The sequence below is a fragment of the Amphibalanus amphitrite genome, unplaced genomic scaffold, assembly GCF_019059575.1.
Source record: "Amphibalanus amphitrite isolate SeventyFive unplaced genomic scaffold, NRLGWU_Aamphi_draft 000382F_arrow, whole genome shotgun sequence".
NCBI lineage: Eukaryota > Metazoa > Arthropoda > Thecostraca > Balanomorpha > Balanidae > Amphibalanus > Amphibalanus amphitrite.
In genome coordinates this window covers 11,601-32,224 of record NW_024881876.1, presented here as the reverse complement: position 1 = coordinate 32,224, position 20,624 = coordinate 11,601, and the positions used below count along the sequence as shown (strand labels likewise).

Genomic DNA, 20,624 nt, shown 5'->3' with positions numbered 1-20,624 from the left:
TGCCAGCATCTGACAAACATTTATATTTTAAATGACGCTCTTCAACTGTCAAGTGAGTTCCAAATGGCCTAAATTGTCAGCTGTTTATCATCCTAGGTCAGCTCAAGGTCACAGACGTCAGCTGAAGAAAGTGGTCACCATTGGCCCTGTGTTGAGCGGACAAACCGGTGTTACCTAGTATTCTATGTACCGTGAACAGCCCTCAGATATATATGACGCAACCGCGACATTTGCAGCGCAATTTGACGGATGCTCCATGGGTTACCTTTGAATTTTAGCTGGTAAAAATTAACATACGGCTCGGAAATACGAACTGAGAAATAAAAAGAATCTTGCCATTCACAACAATCATCGAGAAACACCCACCACACCCACATACAACAATAACCACCAACACGCGCGCCGAAAACCACTCAAAACGCACGTGAACGTTCAAAACGCGTTGTTAATGTTATCATCAACTTGGCATCAACCTAGCGTGAAATTTGCGTAAAATGCACATTGAATTTGTCAAACATAAATGAAGTCATTGAAGACTATGCAAGGTTTCTTTTATGATTTGATGCCATTTGATGCATACTTCAAGTCAATAAGCAGCCATTAAATAAGGGAAAACCATATTAAAGTACATATGCCCTTTTAGAATTTGCAAAAGTTGTAATAGCATGTGCAATTTTGTCGTAAAACTCTTTGATAACTTTATTCATGGCAAATTTACAATCTTTCTTGTGATATTCCTGGTGAATTTTTTCATCCTTATTTTAAATTTTACTACATCATCTTGACAAAATTACAGGATAATAAAGAAAATAGTAACTTAATGGAAGAGAAAGGGAATCTTGCCTCAATAAATATTTGATTTATTTCTATGAAACCTTGAATGCATCGTCCCAAGCAGAAGATGAATTGGAATGTAAACAGCAACAAACAAGAAGCAGGAAGTGGCAGGAAATGGAAATCTGGGAAATATATGGCTTTGGGCAGGAAGCCAAGAAGAGGCTTTTGAAACATAGGGTATAATTAAATTAGATCGCTTGGATCTATATTGGAAAGCAACAGATTGATATTTAAGCTCCTATAATATCGCGATTGTGTTGTTTTTGCCCTTGCTTGCTGCTGCGACCGTTGATTATATCGTAAGATGGAAGTCGAAGATGGGAAGTTTAGACACATACGACAGTTTTTTGCCGAGGACGCCTGGGAAGCCCTAAGTGATCTCGAGAAGCAAGTTTATTGTAACATGAAGTCCAACTATGACAAGTTATCTGAACTCGGTGAGTCAGAGCTACCCAGTTTTTACGTTTTTATATGTTTAACCCTCGCCCGTATTGGTGTTTTTCCAGCCGCGAACGTATAAGGGGGGGGGGGGAACGGACCCCCCTTACCGTTTCGCCCCTGATTGAGCTAGAGCTTCGCGGAAAAAAACGAGCGTGCTGCCCGTGACGAGAGGAAGCCGATGATACCTAATTTTAACCCGCGCCCCACTGGGGGGGGGGGCTATTTATAGCCCCCCCTCCCGTTTTTCTGCAATAACTTCCAAACCGCTTGACGGATCGACGACAAACTTTCAGTACCTTCGGCTGCATCAATTTGACACCTTGTGTCAAAATTTGAACTTCGTAGCTACCATAGGTCGGCCGGAAATGACGTCAAAGTGACGTCATGTTCGTCCGATTTCGACGCAAAACATTGAACCACGGCAATCGCTCCCAAGAGCTCAGTTTTTAAGCTAGATCCAATTTCTTTGCATGAAAGAACTCAGAATTGATCGCGCTATCAAACTGCTATCTCGGATTTTCAAAATTTTGAAAATTTCGAAAATTTTATATAATAATATTCAAAATTTATATTTTTATATTTTTTTCAAAAGATTTTTGACTTTTCGAAAAAAACCGGAATATATGTGACAGAACGCATGATTATGACTAACTGTAGCAAGTTTTAGCTAAATATCTTCAAAAATGGCCAAGTTATACGCATTATTGCAAAAAATTCACAATTATTAATTTTTCAAATCAATTTTTCAGTACGTATTTGGCATCGTACACCAATATAAATGGCACCATCGTGTTTCTGAGCTCAAACTGCATCCAATAGACACCCTTTTTGTTGAAAAATTTCAACTTCAAAATTTGACCTTTTTTGACCTGAAAGTGACCTGACCTAAGCTAAATTCGACTCAAAATGACCTCGAATGACATAGACGACATCAAATTCGAAATCTATGGCCTAAATGGACCATAAAACATGTGTCACGTGACCGACGCATGATATAATATTTTCGTGACCTGTGATGACCTGACCCTGACCTGAAAATCAAAGTACAAGTTTGGTACCCTCAAGGTATCTAGAGCATCTGTTCACGAGTGTGGAAACCAAAAATGAGCCTGATCTTACTTGTAAGACGGCGGCCAGAGCCCAAAATGTGAACAAGCCAAAGTGCTAATAATTTTTACTTTGACCTGACCTGTGACGTCATCGGTGACCTCGAGGTAAATGAAATTAGGTTTCGCTCGACAGTTTTTCCGGGGCTATCAGACGCCGTTTGAATTTTGACGATCGGCCCAGTAGTTTCGGAGTTAGGAGGGGGGGGGCTATGAATAGCCCCCCCCCCCAGTAGGGCGTGTTATACACAGACCCCAGTGGGGCGCGGGTTAAGGTCCTAGGTCATTGGTTGACCTTGCAGGTCAGGTCAATGACCCAAAAGTCGGGAAAATCGGGACCTGTTAGAACGTCGTAAAGTGTGGCTGCAATGGGGTTCTTCGGGGTGCTGATCACGAATATCATGTTAGTTTTGATCACAGATGATGTCTTCATGCGTTTAGTCCAGGTGGGGTCAGGTCAGGTCAGGTCAACCAGTAGGGGTCCTGCCGGGTATTCCTAGTAGGTGTCAACCGCCTCTGACAGCTTCGTAACATGTTACGAAGGCACCAAAACTACTTCGTAAATGTTCATATGGTTGCTAAATTCGAATTCAGCTCCAAAAACTGGCCTAGAAACATGTAAAACTCGAAAAAGTGAACCGAGGTCATCGAAGGTCAATGACCTGACCTGACCTTCAGGTGACCTTGACACCCACCCTTATGCATGGGGGCAACATCATATCACATGTTTGAACGCTTGAAACCACGAAAAGACTGCAAGCGCGCGGCTAATGCGAGCCGACATACGCCGAATCGGGATCCGGCCAAACATGGTCTTGAAAAGTAGGTCACAGGTCAAAGGTCATTGGGGTCAGGGTCATGAAATTTTCAGGGTAGGTGTAAAATTTATTAACGCGAGGGTACTGAAAGTTTCGTCGCGATCGGCCGCTTTTTACGCGAGTTATTAGTTAGTTAATAGTTATTATGCTATGGCCCGGCGAAAAAAGTGGGGGCGTTACTTCCCCCCCCCCCCCCAGCAACTCGCGGGTTAACCCTCGCCGGCCGAGGGGGGGGGGGCGGGTGCCGCCCCCCCCCCATAGGGTTTTTTCGCGATAGCTCCGAACACGCTGGCGATAGAGAGCTGAAACTTGGCATACCTGACCTTTGATCCAAGCCGCATCTTTTGACACCAACCGCATTTTTGGGTCAGGTCAGGTCACTGACCTATGACGTCATAAGTGAACCTCTGCACGGTCTTCAGATGTCGCAACTTCGCAACGCTCTCACTGCCAGAGGAGATGTCACAGGGAAATGAAACTTGCAGGATCTAGTATCCATTATGAGTCTCACAACTTGTATATCTCGGATTTTTCCTAAAGGTCATATGAGGTCAGGTCATTTTCGTGACCTCACCATTATAAGTCAATGGGGAAAAATGAAAACTGCTATTCTGGCGCCGGGAACGATCTCCAACTATCTCAAGCACACAGAATCGTGATTTGATGCACTCCTTGCAAGGTTAGATGCGTCACTTTTGCAATGTTGACCTTCCGTGACGTCATTTATGACGTCATCAAGGTCATATTAGTTTTTCGTCAATAACTCCCGATCAAATTGAGCTAGCGAGTCGAGAAAGCCACCAATGGACTCAGGAAGACCTACCGAATCGAATGATATGCGACATGACCTCTTTCGACCAACTTCGTGACCTGGGGGTGCTGACCTGACCTTGACCTGAGGTCAACACCCCAAGTTGACCTGACCCGAACAAAAAGTATATCATTCGACGCGCCTGAGCGAGACGAACACGATGCTGCCAAAATCGCGGCTCTGCGGCCGTTTTTTGCGAAGTTATTCACCAAAAACTGAACCGTACCCTGGGGCACTTGACCTGACCTCAGAGGTCACCGGTTGACCTAGGACCTTAAAATCGGGTACAAATCTCTGCGTCTCGTAACGGCGCACACGGTCGTTTTTTCCGCGACGCGCTAGCTCCACCAGGGGCGAAACGGCGAGGGGGGGTCGTACCCGCCCCCCCCCCCCTCGGCCGGCGCGTATGTAGAAAACCAATAGGTCCGGCGAGGGTTAATAGGGCTATCGAATGCGCTTTTCTGCGGCGCTTTAGCTCTATTGGTTCCCGAGTTATGCGTTGGCTTCCTGGAAATTGTCGACATTCGACCTGAAAATCGGCGAAATTTTGCCTTCAATGACCTCTGGTGACCTAACATTTGACCTGACCAAAAAAGTGACCGAAGTGATTTCGTCATTATCTTTGGCGCTCTTTCGAACGCCGCTTTTCGCGTATCGCTACGTGGCCCAAGAGCCGAGTTAGAGGGGGGGGGGTGTTCAACCCCCCCCCCCCCAGCAGGGCCTCGTTTCATAAAGCGAGTCCGTAACTTACGCCGGTTTTTGGTCTTGTATTGCAAGTGCATGTGATTGTGAAGCGATGACGATAATTTGAATCGTTGAGTTTATTTATCTTGCAAACAAGAACAGAAGGGAAAAGGGGAAATAAATTTATCACTTCACATGCACTTGCAATACAAGCCCAAAAACCGGCGTAAGTTACGGACTCGCTTTATGAAACGAGGCCCAGGGCGTGGAAATCCAGGACCCCCAGCCGGGCCCGGGTTAATGAAGGCTGCGTATGCTGTATACGCGCAGCCTTAACCCTATTAGTGGCAGGCTCCTGGCTACCCCTATTAGTGGCAGGGGGGGGGGGCTGTTTACGACCCCCCCCCTTGATATCTCGAGATCTAACGGGCCGATTTTCAAAATTCAAACGGCATTCGATTTCGCTCAACGTGATCTACATTTCCAAAAAATAAAAATTAAGAAAATGTCAATAGGGGGTAGAGGGGGGTAAAAACGGGCAAATTGCAGATACATTTTAGACTGTTTATCACGGCCAGTTTTCTGAACCAATCTTAACGCAACTTTTGCCGATCGATAGAGAATGAACCAGGAATTCACATGGATCCTAAAAATATGCATTTTCAAAAATCATAGGCGGATACAGATCATTGAGATTGGGGGTACACAAAAAGTATAGTAAATAAGGTTTTTGTTGGTACTGTTTCTGGAAAGGGTGGTAATGGTCTTGTTATGTTACAATTTTCTTATGAGAGAACGACTACAATTGTATTGGTCATGCATAGGCGGTGTCAGGGCACCTATGTTGGGAGGTAAAACATAACCCCCTTTTTGGACGCCTGGATCCGCCTATTATAGCAAAAACGTGTCAAAAGAGGGTGCACAATAACTTTGTGTATGTTATCACATGATACCTTTCATTCACTGTTCGTAAAACTGGTGCATACAGTGATAATACATCAGCATCGTGATCTTCGCCCAAATGACTCGCTTCACGAATAGGACTCCCCAATTCCCAGTGCTCTGGAGCCGCCCCTGGTAAAGTTATGAACTTGAAATTTTCAAGGAATGTGCCCAATTTAGTTTTAGGAAAAGTCAGAAAATTTCAGCATCGTAGCTTCAGCGGTTTCGGAGTTATTCCCGAAAAACCTGAGGGGTGGATAAAAACAACCCCCCCCCCTGCCACTAATAGGGTTAATGAATGTCTCGTCGAACCTTAACCCTACAAAACAAAACCAATGGCAAACAGCCCGTCAGTTTCTGGCCGAGTAATCGTGTACTGTGTAGCTCCATCAACGAGGAATCTTTAACCCTATTAGTGGCAGGGGGGTTGTTTTTATCCACCCCTCAGGTTTTTCGGGAATATCTCCGAAACCGCTGAAGCTACGATGCTGAAATTTTCTGACTTTTCCTAAAACTAAATTGGGCACATTCCCTGAAAATTTCAAGTTCATAACTTTACCAGGGGCGGCTCCAGAGCACTGGGAATTGGGGGTCCTATTCGTGAAGCGAGTCATTTGGGCGAAGATCACGATGCTGCACCAGTTTTACGAACAGTGAATGAAAGGTATCATGTGATTACATATACAAAGTTATTGTGCATCCTCTTTTGACACGTTTTTGCTATAATAGGCGGATCCAGGCGTCCAAAAAGGGGGGTTATTTTTTACCTCCCAACATAGGTGCCCTGACACCGCCTATGCATGACCAATACAATTTTAGTCGTTCTCTCATAAGAAAATTGTAACATAACAAGACCGTTGCCACCCTTTTTAGAAACAGTACCAACAAAAACCTTATTTACTATACTTTTTGTGTACCCCCAATCTCAATGATCTGTATCCGCCTATGATTTTTGAAAATGCATATTTTTAGGATCCATGTGAATTCCTGGTTCATTCTCTATCGATCGGCAAAAGTTGCATTAAGATTGGTTCAGAAACCTGGCCGTGATAAACAGTCTAAAATGTATCTGCAATTTGCCCGTTTTTACCCCCCTCTACCCCCCTATTGACATTTTTTAATTTTATTTTTTTAGAAATGTAGATCTCGTTGAGCGAAATCGAATGCCGTTTGAATTTTGAAAATCGGCCGGTTAGATCTCGAGATATCAAGGGGGGTCGTAAACAGCCCCCCCTGCCACTAATAGGGGGTAGCCAGGAGCCTGCCACTAATAGGGTTAAAGGTATCAGTATAGAGGTGTCGTTAACCCTCGCCCGTATCAGTACTTAGGGAGGGGTCGAACGAGGGTCGAACGGACCCCCTCTCGGTTTTTCGCGAATAACTCGCGTAAAAAGCGGCTGACCGCGACGAAACTTTCAGTACCCTCGCGTTAATCAATTTTACACCTACCCTTAAAGTTTCATGACCCTGACCCAAATGACCTTTGACCTGTGACCTACTTTTCGAGACCATGTTTGGCCGGAATCGTGATTTGGCGTATGTCGGGCCGACATACGCCGCATTAGCCGCGCGTTTGCAGTCTTTTCGTGGTTTCAAGCGTTCAAACATGAACATGGGATATGATGTTGCCCCGGCCCCATGCATTAGGGTGGGTGTCAACTACATGCTCGTTTTTACCGCGAAACTCTAGCTCAATCAGGGGCGAAACGGCAAGGAGGGTCCAACGCTCCCCCCCCCCCCTTATACGTTACGTTCACGGCTGGAAAAACACCAATACGGGCGAGGGTTAATCCACGGAAAAGGTGTGCTAGGATTACGGAAAAGCAAGCTGTAAACATGTTGCCGGTATTCAGCATGAATTAAATTATGGTATGAATTAAACGTGCATTATTCGGTAGTTTGTATCTCTAGCGGGAGGATGGAGCTGCTTTAAAGTGTAATCCATACGGAACGGCTATTTGGAGAACCTAAGTTTATCCTCGCCCATATATAGGGGGGGGGGGAGGTCGAACGAACCCTCTCCCCCCCCCCCCCCCTGGTTTGCGCGGATAACTCATGTAAAAAGCGGCCGATTGCCATGAAACTTTCAATACCCTCGCGTTAATCAATTTTGCACTTACCCTTTAAATGTTATGACCCGGCTGACCACCCCAATGACCTTTGACCTATGACCTATTTTTCGAGACCATGTTTGGCTGGAATCGCGATTCGGTGGATGTCGATTCGCATTAGCCGCGCGTTTGCAGTCTTTTCGTGGTTTCAAGCGTTCAGACATGTGATATGATGCTGTGACATGCATTAATGTGGGTGTCAAGGTCACCTGAAGGTCAGGTCAGGTCACTGATCTTTGATTACCTCGGTTCTTTTTTCCAGTTTGACATGTTTCTAAGCTAGTTTTAGGAGCTGAATTTGAATTAAGCAACCATTTGAATTGAACATTAAAGGTAGTGTGCCACCTTTGAAAGATTTCCCATTTTATTTTTCCTATGATAAGAAGCTTCTGTTTTTACCTAATATCGCAAAAAAAAGGGCCTGGAATAGTGCCTTTTTCGCCTAAAAGTTTATCGGTTTTTAGATATGTATAACAACTGTAGTGGGCTCACCTGCAAACAGGCGTCGGGCAACAATCGCGAATGCGGCGCACTTGTGACAATAAGCAAAGGTCATTATAGTGTTACGACCATACGACGTACGGGAATGAGTTATCAGCTGTCTAATCGTAGACAACACAATGTCGAGCCTTAAACTGTAAGCCCGTATTGGTATTGTTTCTTTTATTTGGCTGTCGAACATTATTTATGGTTTGAAATATGATTTTATGTAAAATAATTGATATGAAAAAGCCGTCTTATAAGTTATGACCCCATTTCACCACACGCAAGTGGCAGAAATGACAATGATCAGCTGACGCATTTTTCTTGGCCGAAGTCAGAGCGCGCAGCCCGACGCACCACCACCGCACCACAAAGGATGAGCAGAAGCCGCGCCCAAAGCCAGGGCCCCGGTAACGTGAGGTAGCCGAGTCGGGGCAGCGTGCGCTGACCCAAGCCGGGGCCGCAGCTTTGGGCGCGGTCTACCGCATCCCCGCGGGCAGCCCCGGGCTATCACATGACACCGGGAGGACGCGCGGCTCCGGCTTGGGTCAGCGCACGCTGCCCTGACTCGGCTACCTCACGTTACCGGGGCCCTGGCTTTGGGCGTGGTCTACCGCACCACCTAACAGGCGTGTTCGAAACCGCAGGAGCTGATGATGAACGGGTTTATCGAAACTTGATTGGATGAGCATATCGGTAATAGCGATTTCAGTGTGTGCATTTATTGTTCATAGTGGTGTGAAATGTGGTTGGGGTACGACCGACAACCCGTCGGGGCGAATTTCACACTGGGGTACTCAAAATTTGAAGAATTTAAGACGTTTCCATGAGTTTTGAAGGTATGGATAAGTTCTAAAAATCCGGTTCTCCTTATCTGGGCCATTAACTCCATACGGTCCAAGAAAGCTGGCACACTACCTTTAAAGGTAGTGTGCCACCTTTGAAAGATTTCCCATTTTATTTTTCCTAGGATAAGAAGCTTCTGTTTTTACCTAATATCGCAAAAAAAGTCAAAAATGGGCCTGGAATAGTGCCTTTTTCGCCTAAAAGCTTATCGGTTTTTCGATATGTATAACAACTGTAGTGGGCTCACCTGCAAACAGGCGTCGGCAACAATCGCGAATGCGGCGCACATGTGACAATAAGCAAAGGTCATTATAGTGTTACGACCATACGACGTACGGGAATGAGTTATCAGCTGTCTAATCGTAGACAACACAATGTCGAGCCTTAAACTGTAAGCCTGTATTGGTATTGTTTCTTTTATTTGGCTGTCGAACATTACTTATGGTTTGAAATATGATTTTATGTAAAATAATTGATATGAAAAAGCCGTCTCATAAGTTATGGCCCCATTTCATCACACGCAAGTGGCAGAAATGACAATGATCAGCTGACGCATTTTTCTTGGCCGAAGTCAGAGCGCGCAGCCCGACGCACCACCACCGCCGCGCCCAAAGCCAGGGCCCCGGTAACGTGAGGTAGCCGAGTCGGGGCAGCGTGCGCTGACCCAAGCCGGGGCCGCAGCTTTGGGCGCGGTCTACCGCATCCCCGCGGGCAGCCCCGGGCTATCACATGACACCGGGAGGACGCGCAGCTCCGGCTTGGGTCAGCGCACGCTGCCCTGACTCGGCTACCTCACGTTACCGGGGCCCTGGCTTTGGGCGCGGTCTACCGCACCACCTAACAGGCGTGTTCGAAACCGCAGGAGCTGATGATGAACGGGTTTATCGAAACTTGATAGGATGAGCATATCGGTAATAGCGATTTCAGTGTGTGCATTTATTGTTCATAGTGGTGTGAAATGTGGTTGGGGTACGACCGACAACCCGTCGGGGCGAATTTCGCACTGGGGTACTCAAAATTTGAAGAATTTAAGACGTTTCCATGAGTTTTGAAGGTATGGATAAGTTCTAAAAATCCGGTTCTCCTTATCTGGGCCATTAACTCCATACGGTCCAGGAAAGCTGGCACACTACCTTTAACGAAGTGACCCAACAGCATGAAAAATCGGGACCTGTTAAAGCGTCGTAAAGTGTGGCTGCTAAGGGTTTTCGGGGTGCTGATCACGAATGTCATGTTTGTTTTGATCACAGATGATGTCTTCATGCATTTAGGCCAAGTCGGGTCAGGTCAGTTCAACTAGGAGGGGTCCTGCCGGGTATTCGTAGTAGGTGTCAGCCGCCTCAGACAGCTTCGTAATATATTATGAGGCACCAAAGTACTTCATATAGTTCAAATGGTTGACTTCGAATTCAGCTCCCAAATCTAGCCTAAAAACATGTAAAACTCGAAAAAGTGGACATTGGTCATCAAAGGTCGATGACCTGACCTGACCTTCAGGTGACCTTGACACCCACCCTAATGCATGGGAGCAGCATCATATCACATGTTTGAATGCTTAAAACCACGAAAAGACTGCAAACGCTCGGCTAATGCCAGCCCACATACACCGAATCGCGATTCCGGCCAAACATGGTCTCGAAAAGTAGGTCAAAGGTCATTTGGGTCAGGGTCATGAAATTGTCAGGGTAGGTGTGAAATTGTTTAACGCGAGGGTACTAGAAGTTGTGTCGTGATCGGCCGTTTTTACGCGAGTTGTTCGCGAAAACCGAGAGGGGGTCCGTTTGACCCCCCCACCCAATCGGGCAAGGGTTAAATTGCTTTAAGTGAGCTAGGGTGCCGGCGGCCAATCGATCCTATGCGTCAGCGGCTGTGAAAACATCTAAAGCGAGGGTAAGATTATAATCGTCTAATTTATGCAGATCTCAGGTATGAGAGTTTGCTGTTGTGTCGGCCCGGGACTGGCTGTGTAACAGGATTTGGTTTGATTTCCCGGCTCTATTTAGTATTTGACCACCGTGGTGATCTGATTCGGCGTTTGGCTACGCATAGTTACACCACCAAGACAGGCGTGCCTAGGAGCTGATGCCCATTAAGCCCCGTTTTGTGTACGATTAGCCAAACTGTTCATCGGCGTTGCCACTGGAACGGTACGGCAGTCGTAACTATGAGGGAGGAAAGCAGGCACTATGTCCGCCACGCCGTAAAGGTGTTAGCGAGCCCTGCAGTTCCCCCACGCCTATACACACGAATACTGCTGTCATTTGGTTAGAGCACGGCCCCAGCCCTCCATTTATGGCTGACGACTCCGCCAGAAATCCAGGAGAAGCAGTTAAGTGTTCCATTATCGGCTGAGTGCTTGTGTCGGTCCCCACACAGGAATCGCGGGTCACCCGCCGTCGTTCATGCGCGCACCGCCGCCGCCGCCCCGGCCGGCCCGACCGAAGCGTCCTCGACCAGCGAGGTCGGCCGACGACGGCGACGATGACTGGAGTCCGTCGCGATGCGTCCGGCCGGCCCAGCGGCGGTCGCGTTCCACCGTGCGACGTGGCGCCGCCAAGAGCAAGTTCCAGCCGCCGGTGAAGAGGACGGCGACGGTGACATCGGCTGAGGTTGGTGGGGAACTGTTGGGCTGGTGGTGGCTATCTTCTCTTTAAAGCACGGGACATGTAACATTGTAATCCGGAGAGGTAGATTAGCACTTTTCACCTGTTTTGTTTATTGTAGGACAAGGTAGTAATTATACGGTAGTATTTAATAAGGGCGTAATTTCTGCTTATACTTGCTAGTTATCACGTCTTTTCCCGTTCAATAATATGCCCGAGGCTGGAAGGTCATCGCTTGGCTTTCTTGGAGTATCTCATCAGCACCTGTCACTATATTTCAGACGGCGCCCGCTGCTTCCTCGGCCGTGTGCGGTGAGCACGTCCAGTCGCAGGAGCGGCGGCCGGTCACCACAGAGGGGGCAGCAAAGGAGGCGGACCGGTCTCCGCACCGGCCGCCGTCGCCGCCGTACGATTTCATCGGCTTTACGCTCGAGGATCAGTTCAAGTAAGTGACGACAGCGAGTGTTATTGTGAAAATTTCAAGATACCTATCTATATCTAGCGATACCTATAAAACTAGCGATATTTTGCTGTAATTACAACGACTGGCACTTTGGGTTTGCATTTAAGCGAATTGTCTGTGGTCGGATATCTACTGTTTGTTTGGCGGCCGGTTTACTTTCCGCACACCTTCTGCAAGGCAAGATTCAAGAACCTTTTTATCGCCAAAAAAAAAGAACCTCCAAGACCATTTTATGTATGGTTTGACGCGACTTTCAGGGCCCGGCACGCTGTGGACACGAAAGCTGAACTGCTGTGGAACCACATCATCGCCGAGTTCAAGGACTTGGGAGAAGGTAATGATCGTAATCACCATTGTCGCTGGTATGAATAGCATGTCCTAGAAAAGACACCATTTACGGTCACGATCGGTTTTGGCGTTTATCGTGAGACCAAAAGCTTTGTCCTTCACTTTATGCGATAGCAACTGGATGTTATTCCAGCTGGTGCTGTTGTGGCTATGTATGTTAAAATATTGACTGTGCGGGCATGACGTGATGTAATGTCAAATTCCACAGAGCCTCCCGAGCGGGAGGTGTTCAAACGCCGCCGGAACATGGTCAACTACCGGGAGGAGGAGGACCTGGACGACGACGACTACATCTGTGAGTAACCAGCTACCGTCTCATAAGCAAACAACACTCAACCTGTCAGTCTCCACATTCTGCTGTGTATTATACGGTCATATCGGCCGCAATACGTGGTCTTGTTTTCCGAGTCTTCAGTCTTTTTACAAGTAGAGATAATCTCTATTTCGTGTTGTTCCAGTCTGTGACGAGTGTGACCGCGAGTGGGAGGGCGACTGTCCTGTCCACGGTCCGCTGGAGGTCGTACCCGACACCAAGGTACGGAACTCGGGAGGGTGCCGCTCTATTGGTCCATTTTTACATGTTATGGCATTTGTCAGCATGTAACCTTGAACTGGTAACCACGTTGATGCCAGATGTGTGTAAGCTATTGTTATTTGTTACAGCTCACGTTACCGTTGCTCGTTATATTCTCGCTTCTCACATTAAACAACTTTTCGATGGGCACTTATTCCCTTTGTCATGTTAGAATACCCGCTTAAACATTTCAGTAGGAAAGTCTTCCGTCATAATTATTTTTGAAACTGTCATTTGAGTAAAAACCAACGTTTAATTGGACGTTATTATGATCATCGCAACACGCGTGCACAGGTCCCGTTCGACACTGGCGATCCTGAGAGAGACATCAAGACCCGTCCCGAGTTCCTGAACCCGGGCCGGTCCAAAATCCCCGGAGCCAACACCGGTAAAATCCTCATTATTTTATTTTATCCGGCCTGCCGATTTAGATCCCCCGAGTTACTGCCTTACGATCCTTGAGGCCGTTTTGATACATATTGCTCTTTTGTAGCGTCAATAAATTGTTGTCGTTCAGTTTCCTCAGCTCTCCCAATTTCTCGGTAACCACATTGACTATCCTCCCTTTCCTGTAACCAGGGTTGGCAAGGGGTGGCAAAAACTGGTTTTTGCCAGTGGTTTTTACCGGTTTAAACCGGCTGGCAGAAACCCTGGTGGCAAAAACTGGCAAAAACTGGCAAAAACTCAGGTAGTCAAGGCTTGCAACTTTTCTGGTAAGCAATTGATTTGAAATGAACAAATGCATTTCGGGATGTTTAAGAGACGCGCTAAGTTTCTGAAGTTTGCCCCATTAGCTACCCGGGCTGCAATGTCTATGCATGTCGGTAGACATCCGTCAGACAGACAATGCATTTCCGAAGAATCTTGGCATTTCCATGCATCACGGTTAGGGTGCTACCTATTGCAGGTGCACACGTGCAGGGGTCGCTTTCGACCAGATCTCGAGAATGGCTCTGCCGATTGCGCTCAAATTTGGAACACCGTTACAGACGGATTAGTATGGGTGTCGCAGATAAGTCAGTCGGGATCAACTTTCTACGAGCGCACGTGTGGGACGACACTTCAAGTTCTCGAGAACGGCTGCGTCGATTGAGCTCAAATTTTGTACTGATACTGTTAGGAACCAGTGAGTATGGGTGCCGTCACGTGCACAAATGAATGGCAGGCACCCCTTCGCACTTCAGCATGTGCAGCAATCACTCTTGCACTGGCTCATTTGTCGCCCCAAAAAGACGTACTGGTTAGGTACTAATGGAAAGCGGGAAGCCCATGGAAATGTTTTAATTGTATGAAACACTGGTCGAATGGTCAATAGGTTACTTCTTTTTGAAAGCATACAACTTTCACTGAATCCCCCTTAGAATGTTTCCAATTCAAATGCATGTCTAGGGAAATCATTGTAATGGTTTTGAGTTTTTGCCAGTTTTTGCCACTTTTTGCCGGTTAAAACCGGTTTAAACCGGCAAATGGCATAAACTAGTTTTTGCCGGCAAAAATGCCAACCCTGCCTGTAACTTATTATACATTATGGCTTTCTGAGATGTATTTCACAATGCGACTGCTCACATTCCGCCCTCACCAGACTGAGCCGCAGCTGTGCTTAGTCTATGACAGTTCACCACCGTTACTCCTGAATTTCCCACGGTCCATACAGGCATTTGGACGGAGAAGGACCTGCCGGCGCGGCTGAGGTTCGGTCCCTACGAGGGTATCGTCACCGCCGACCGACGCCAGGCCACCGACTCGGGCTACAGCTGGGAGGTGAGAGAGTGGCGGGTCTGGGGCGGGTCTGCGTGGGATGTATTTTCGAATCTAAATATCAATCGCGCTTATCGGGAAACAACAAAAACGGAACCAGCCAGGGAAATCAGGGAAATTGAGAGAAAACCATTTTTGAACCATTTCAGATATTTGCATTAGTGTGGTACATGAAGAGAATAAAATGAATCAGTTACCCAAAGTCGTATTACTGGTTTGATGTTAGAAAAGCCGGTGTCTGATTGACATTGCTGTCATGGATGAGAAAGTACAGTCTTCAACATCTCTGTGATGCTGACACCCCCGATAACTAGTGACTCTTAACTTCTTGTGTTGTAATTAAACGCTAAACGGCCATTGAGTATTGACTGATGCACACTATCGGTTTTGCAGATCAAAAAGTGTCGCCGCGTGCACCACTACGTGAACGCCGGCGACTCGAGCTCCAGCAACTGGCTGCGGCTGGTCAACTGTGCCCGCTTCGAGCAGGAGCAGAACCTGATCGCCTTCCAGTACAAGGGCCAGATGTACTACAGGTAACGGTGAACGTGTCTAGCGCAGACCTTGCCCTATAGAAACTTGTTCACTGCTTCTCACGGCTGCCGTCATTCAGCTATACAGTTCGCGGCCTCATATGGTCATGGGGCGCTGGTACTTTGCAGTCAGAAACAACTGTTGAATTATTGGAACATTACTCGGTAATAATAACAGCAGCGGAGCTCTACTACTCTTTCCATTGTGGTCATTCGTGATAAGTCAATTTTTATTGCACTGTGACCCTTTTTGGCAGCAGTGATTGTATTCGGTACGTGTTAATTGTTATCGCGATCAGTGCGCACGAGATTCAAAATTCAGTGCTGACTCGTCGTTTTCTGACTCATAGTTGCACCTTTCGTCATGGCCACAGGACGTACAAGCCGATTGTGAAGGGCTCCGAGCTGCTGGTCTACTATGGAGACGCCTACGCCCGGGAGCTCAACATCAATGTGCAGACGTTCAGGAAGGCTCCGGCCGCCGCCCCGCCGCCAACAGCCTTCGTGTCAGGTGGGCGACCGAATATAGCATCTCCGATAGAATAGATATATTACAAAATGTTCAGTAGTAATTGGCCCATCAGTAAAACACATGAAAAATATCATTTTTTTCCGCGAGGCATGACTCATGGGCGGCTGACTGCCATCCCCAAAGGCAGACTGACTAGAGCGACATCTATATTACTGGCCGCCTCATCTAATAGATAAGTAGACAAGCGCAACTATGAGCTTCAACAAAATGCACATGATGTCACATGTTGATAGCACGCACATACATCCATGTATGCTGGTTTGTGGTAATCAGTATCATTCGCCAGGTGGCTCCACGGTCCGCTGCGTCCACTGCGACTACGCCTGTCTGGGACAGGAGCGGCTGGACAGGCATGTGAAGACATGGCACGGTCACATCGGCAGGAACGGACGGCACAAGTGTGAGCGGTGCGAGTACTCGACGAACGATGTGCATCATTTCAGTAACCATCGCCTCACCCACACGGGAGAGCGGCCACACCGCTGTGACGAGTGCGGCAGGACGTTTATTCAGCTCAGTGATCTGACCCGTCACCGCCGCATACACACCGGCCTGAGACCGTACGTGTGTGACGTCTGTGGGAAGGCGTTTAATTACTCCAATGTCCTAACGACCCACAGACGGATCCACACCGGGGAGAAGGTGCGTCAGTGTGAGCAGTGTGGCGCCGTGTTTAACAGACTGTCTCATTACACCAGACACATGCAGTCACACAACGGAGTGAAGCCGCACCGGTGCCAGGTGTGCTCGGCCCGGTTCGTCACACGACAGCACCTCACCACACACATGCGGACTCACACGAGGGAGCGGCCGTACGGGTGCTCCTTCTGCCCGGCACGGTTCACGCAGCAGTCGCACATGAGGAAACACGTCATCGCCCGGCACACACACGACTACCGACACAGGTGTGAGCGGTGTGGTAAGGGATTTGTGGCGCCCAGTAAACTGAGGAAACACAGCGAGAGGTGCACGGTGACCAGCTGATGTGTGTGCAGCTGTACTGGCGGGGTGGTTGTTACGAGCCTATTGTGATTTTATATTGCATGATATTGCCGGTGGATCAACTTATTGCAACAATGTGACTGTTGGCTGTGATCGTTGATTAGGGGCGTTGGTGCATGCTGCTTGATCAATTTTGGACTTAGTCGCACGCACACGACTCGATGACATTGCGCTACGTTATTAAATAACCTTGTGATTAGTTTTATTCTTTGTGTTACTGGACCCTATCGATAAATGGCTCGCTCATACTGCAATGGTATGCCTCATGGAGCGTTGTGTTGATGTTTTATAGTTTCATCTGTTCAATATATTTGGTGTTTGCCTATCTCGGCTGTTTCAAACATGCCGTTCACATACCATTGGCTGTGGTAAAACAGTCTATCCTATACAGTCTCTATACGGCTAGACAGCCGTGGTGCACAGTGCCGGTGCATTACCGTCCGGCCGTTCATGGTGACCTGTCTCGGTGCACCATGCCGGCGCCACACCGTCCGCGACACTGCAGTATGTGTGTGTGGTCATACCGCCAACACAGACGGGTTATATCACGGGAGACCCGGGGCCTGACGAACGGCAGCTGTGATTTACATTAGGGGGAAATGGAACAGTGCAGTAAGACTCTGTGGTGGTCGTGATTATACCAGAGCTCATAATATTGGAGTGAACAGAAAAAATCAACCATTGACTTCAGGACAATTGTTTCAGCTACATCACCGCAACGTTCTAAAGCCTTCAACGTTCTAAAGATTGATAATCAGTTGATAGAAGTCAACCGGTTGAACTTGGTTAGTCATAGGTAGTGGTCAGGTCTGGTTAGGGATGATTAGCTTTATCACCAAAATACTGCGTGGATGGGGCTGGAGGTATGATAAAGATAGTATATGGATCCGCAGGATATCTGTATCCATCTGTATCCTTGTTCAATGTTCATTGAGTGTTGATAGGGCCTAACGTACTAAAATGTTAACAAGCGCCAGGCCTTGACCATCCCCTAGATGTCTCCTGCTCAGCTTGCGATAGAGGCGTTTTTGGAATTTGAAGTGAGGATATGCCCCTGCAGCGTCCAATAGCGCCTGTTTGGATCCGCCAGTCTGTGTGCCACTGCGCGATTTAATCCTTATTCTGTTTTGTTTTTCCCCTGGGCCCCGGTCAGCGTCGGGACATACAGCTATGCTACATAGAGCTACATAGCAACGTCGAGACATAGCTCGGTCCCAGCAGTAAAGCTCTGAGGTAGTAAAGTAATCTTGGCTCGGTACCGCCCTGGTTTGGGCGGTAGCTGACGTCCAAGACGGCCGTTCGTCCCGCCGCTGCTCCTGTGGACTCCGTGGACGTCAACTGGCGAGACGCGGCGGGTTCACAGACACACCGGCATAGTAGTAGGAGGTGCTATGTGTTATTCGAGTAGTGAATTAAAACAATTTGTTGTTCAAGGGCGCTGTAGTTTCTTGGTTGGGAAAGCCAAAACAATCGGTAAATTTTTACTTAAAGGGACTATCCCACCTTCTAAAATGTTGTTAAAACCAGTTAAATTGTGCCCGACTTTATAGATTGGATGACCAGGAACACGGTTCTGGCATTTATTTTTCATTAAACATCTTAGGCTTCCCATATTCCAAACACAAACTTTCAAATATGTGACGTCACAGCCCAAAATTACCTCCTTCCCCAGGCCACATTACTGTCATAAAGCTGATTCTTTTTACTCTGTAGGCACCACAACAAAGTTCAGACCAACTTTAAAGCGATTTTTCAGCGAACAAACCCATTTAAATCAGAATGACTAAACGAGGTGACGTCACACTAACGGTCGCTCCATGTTGAAGATAGGGCCTTGTACAAGGCCCATTTTCAAATGAAGGGAACGAATTTCTTCAACACCAAGAGGCCGCGGGGGTTGCAACCTAGATAGATAGTGGTTTCTGAACCTCGCCGCAAACTTGGCTATCTCAACTCAAACCCGATGTTAAAGGTGGGATAGTCCCTTTAACTGTTACTTAACTGTTGTCAGTTGGCTCACCCGGCTGCCACCAGGTGGTGGGGATAGCCCTCACCCCTAGACCATCCTCACCAACATAAATACCCTCTGAAGCCTCATCAGTGGCACCCACCCAGCCGTACTTGGAGCCCAGGGTACACTGGTGTTCGGCCTCGGACCGAGCGGTCGCCAGGTGAGCGCCCATCTGCTGGCACCCGGACCGCGCCGAGGAGAAACTAGCGGACGTCGTTCGCCAGGAGATACAGCGGCCGGCACAGAGGAGCCAGCCGTCCGGACAGGCGCAGGGGTCGGTGAGTGTGCCTGGAAACGGGAGCGGGACGTGAGCAGAGGTCAGAGTGGAGCCTGTGACGATATACATAGGAGCACAGCTAGGAACAGACGTGAACAAGGTTCGAATGCGGTCACTTTAGTGAGCTGGGTTTTAACATTCCCAACAAATAGATACCTGTGCCTATGCCTACATATATGATGTGTGACAAAATGATACCTGGATTTGTATGTGTGCAATGGAGTGCCCATCCGTTTACCACATACAGATTACGGGTCCCTCCACAGATACCTACTTCCCTAGAAATGGTGACTTACCATGGTGACTTACCATGGACAGTCAGCTACGGTACCTCGGTGCCTCGTTGGTCAGATCATGAACTAAACCACCTGCTGCACGGTCGGTCCAAACAACCTCGCGGGTACGCATGAATACGCCCAGAAAATTCAGCATGACACAATCACCCATGCCAACTAGCTCTGCTCGGCACGCCGTATGCTACGTACTGCTACGTACATATATTCACGGGGACATGAGTTCGGTACTCTGTTGGTGCATGAAACAGACTTTTCCACAAGTCAGGAAATGTGATTTGCCGGCTGTTGAATGACTGCTTCAGCCTTAAATTGAATAGATGGCTTGGCGAACGGGCAATGTGTGATATGAACGATTGGCATTACAGTTTAAGCTAGGGCAATAACTAAAACGCTGAATAAGAAGTCGTTGTATTGCCACGAACGGAAAAACTACGCTTTTCCAATCAAAGTTCCTGATAACCTTTATTTCAAGTGTACCTCTGTCACCCTCTGAAGATTTGGCCCGTACACAACAGCACACCTGACTAAATAAGGTTGTACATTCCAAAAGTAAAGAGACGCCGTTGTCCAATGTTCTGAATCGTTGTATTAACATCATCAACATACAAATATAGGTACACATCATGAACAATCGGCGTCATTAGTACAATACACAGGACATACCTTGTATTCAACCCACAGTTCAACTATGTATCATTGTGAAACTTTTATTTTCATCTTGGCGACCGCAAACCAAGCTGTTTATGGACGACCGTGTACGACATGATCGAGTTTGGTACGATATATCGGTCACATTGTTGAAAACAGGCCATCGATATCAAGCGGTAACACACATTTTTGTATTGTTTGTCGCCGCCAATCACACACCGTCAAAAACACGGATATGAACACTGGGAGCCTTCGGGAAACAAAAACACACACCAGCAAACACGCACACAAACAACACGAACCAGCATCAGGCGCTGGCGTCGATCGCACAGTGTGACACAAGGTCAGGTCATATCAGGTCAGGTCACATCAGGTCACATCAGTTCCCCATACATCACGTCACCATTACCATCAGGTCATCACCGCATCTCATATCAGCTTCATCTATTTTCTGTCATACAAGAGCAGCTTGTCACAATGGATCCGGTCAACCTTGGTGA

General features: G+C 47.5%; 1 protein-coding gene across 1 annotated transcript; it reads left to right on the top strand.

Moving 5' to 3' along the window:
* The first annotated feature begins 908 nt into the window (after positions 1-908).
* On the top strand, positions 909-17,217 carry LOC122390092 (histone-lysine N-methyltransferase PRDM9-like). The gene is made up of 11 exons (XM_043382753.1): positions 909-1,274; positions 11,456-11,688; positions 11,964-12,127; positions 12,403-12,479; positions 12,702-12,788; positions 12,952-13,028; positions 13,362-13,455; positions 14,722-14,828; positions 15,219-15,361; positions 15,733-15,869; positions 16,177-17,217. The coding sequence occupies exons 1-11, from the start codon at positions 1,142-1,144 to the stop codon at positions 16,872-16,874; spliced, it is 1,950 nt and encodes a 649-aa protein (XP_043238688.1). The 5' UTR covers positions 909-1,141; the 3' UTR covers positions 16,875-17,217.
* The last annotated feature ends 3,407 nt before the right edge of the window (positions 17,218-20,624 follow it).

Excerpts from the sequence above, each read along its gene's own strand:
- LOC122390092 (XM_043382753.1), top strand. The coding sequence starts at position 1,142 with ATGGAAGTCGAAGATGGGAAGTTTAGACACATACGACAGTTTTTTGCC. Across the intron at positions 12,789-12,951 it reads GGACGACGACGACTACATCT|TCTGTGACGAGTGTGACCGC; the intron begins GTGAGTAACCAG and ends GTGTTGTTCCAG. Across the intron at positions 13,456-14,721 it reads AATCCCCGGAGCCAACACCG|GCATTTGGACGGAGAAGGAC; the intron begins GTAAAATCCTCA and ends CGGTCCATACAG.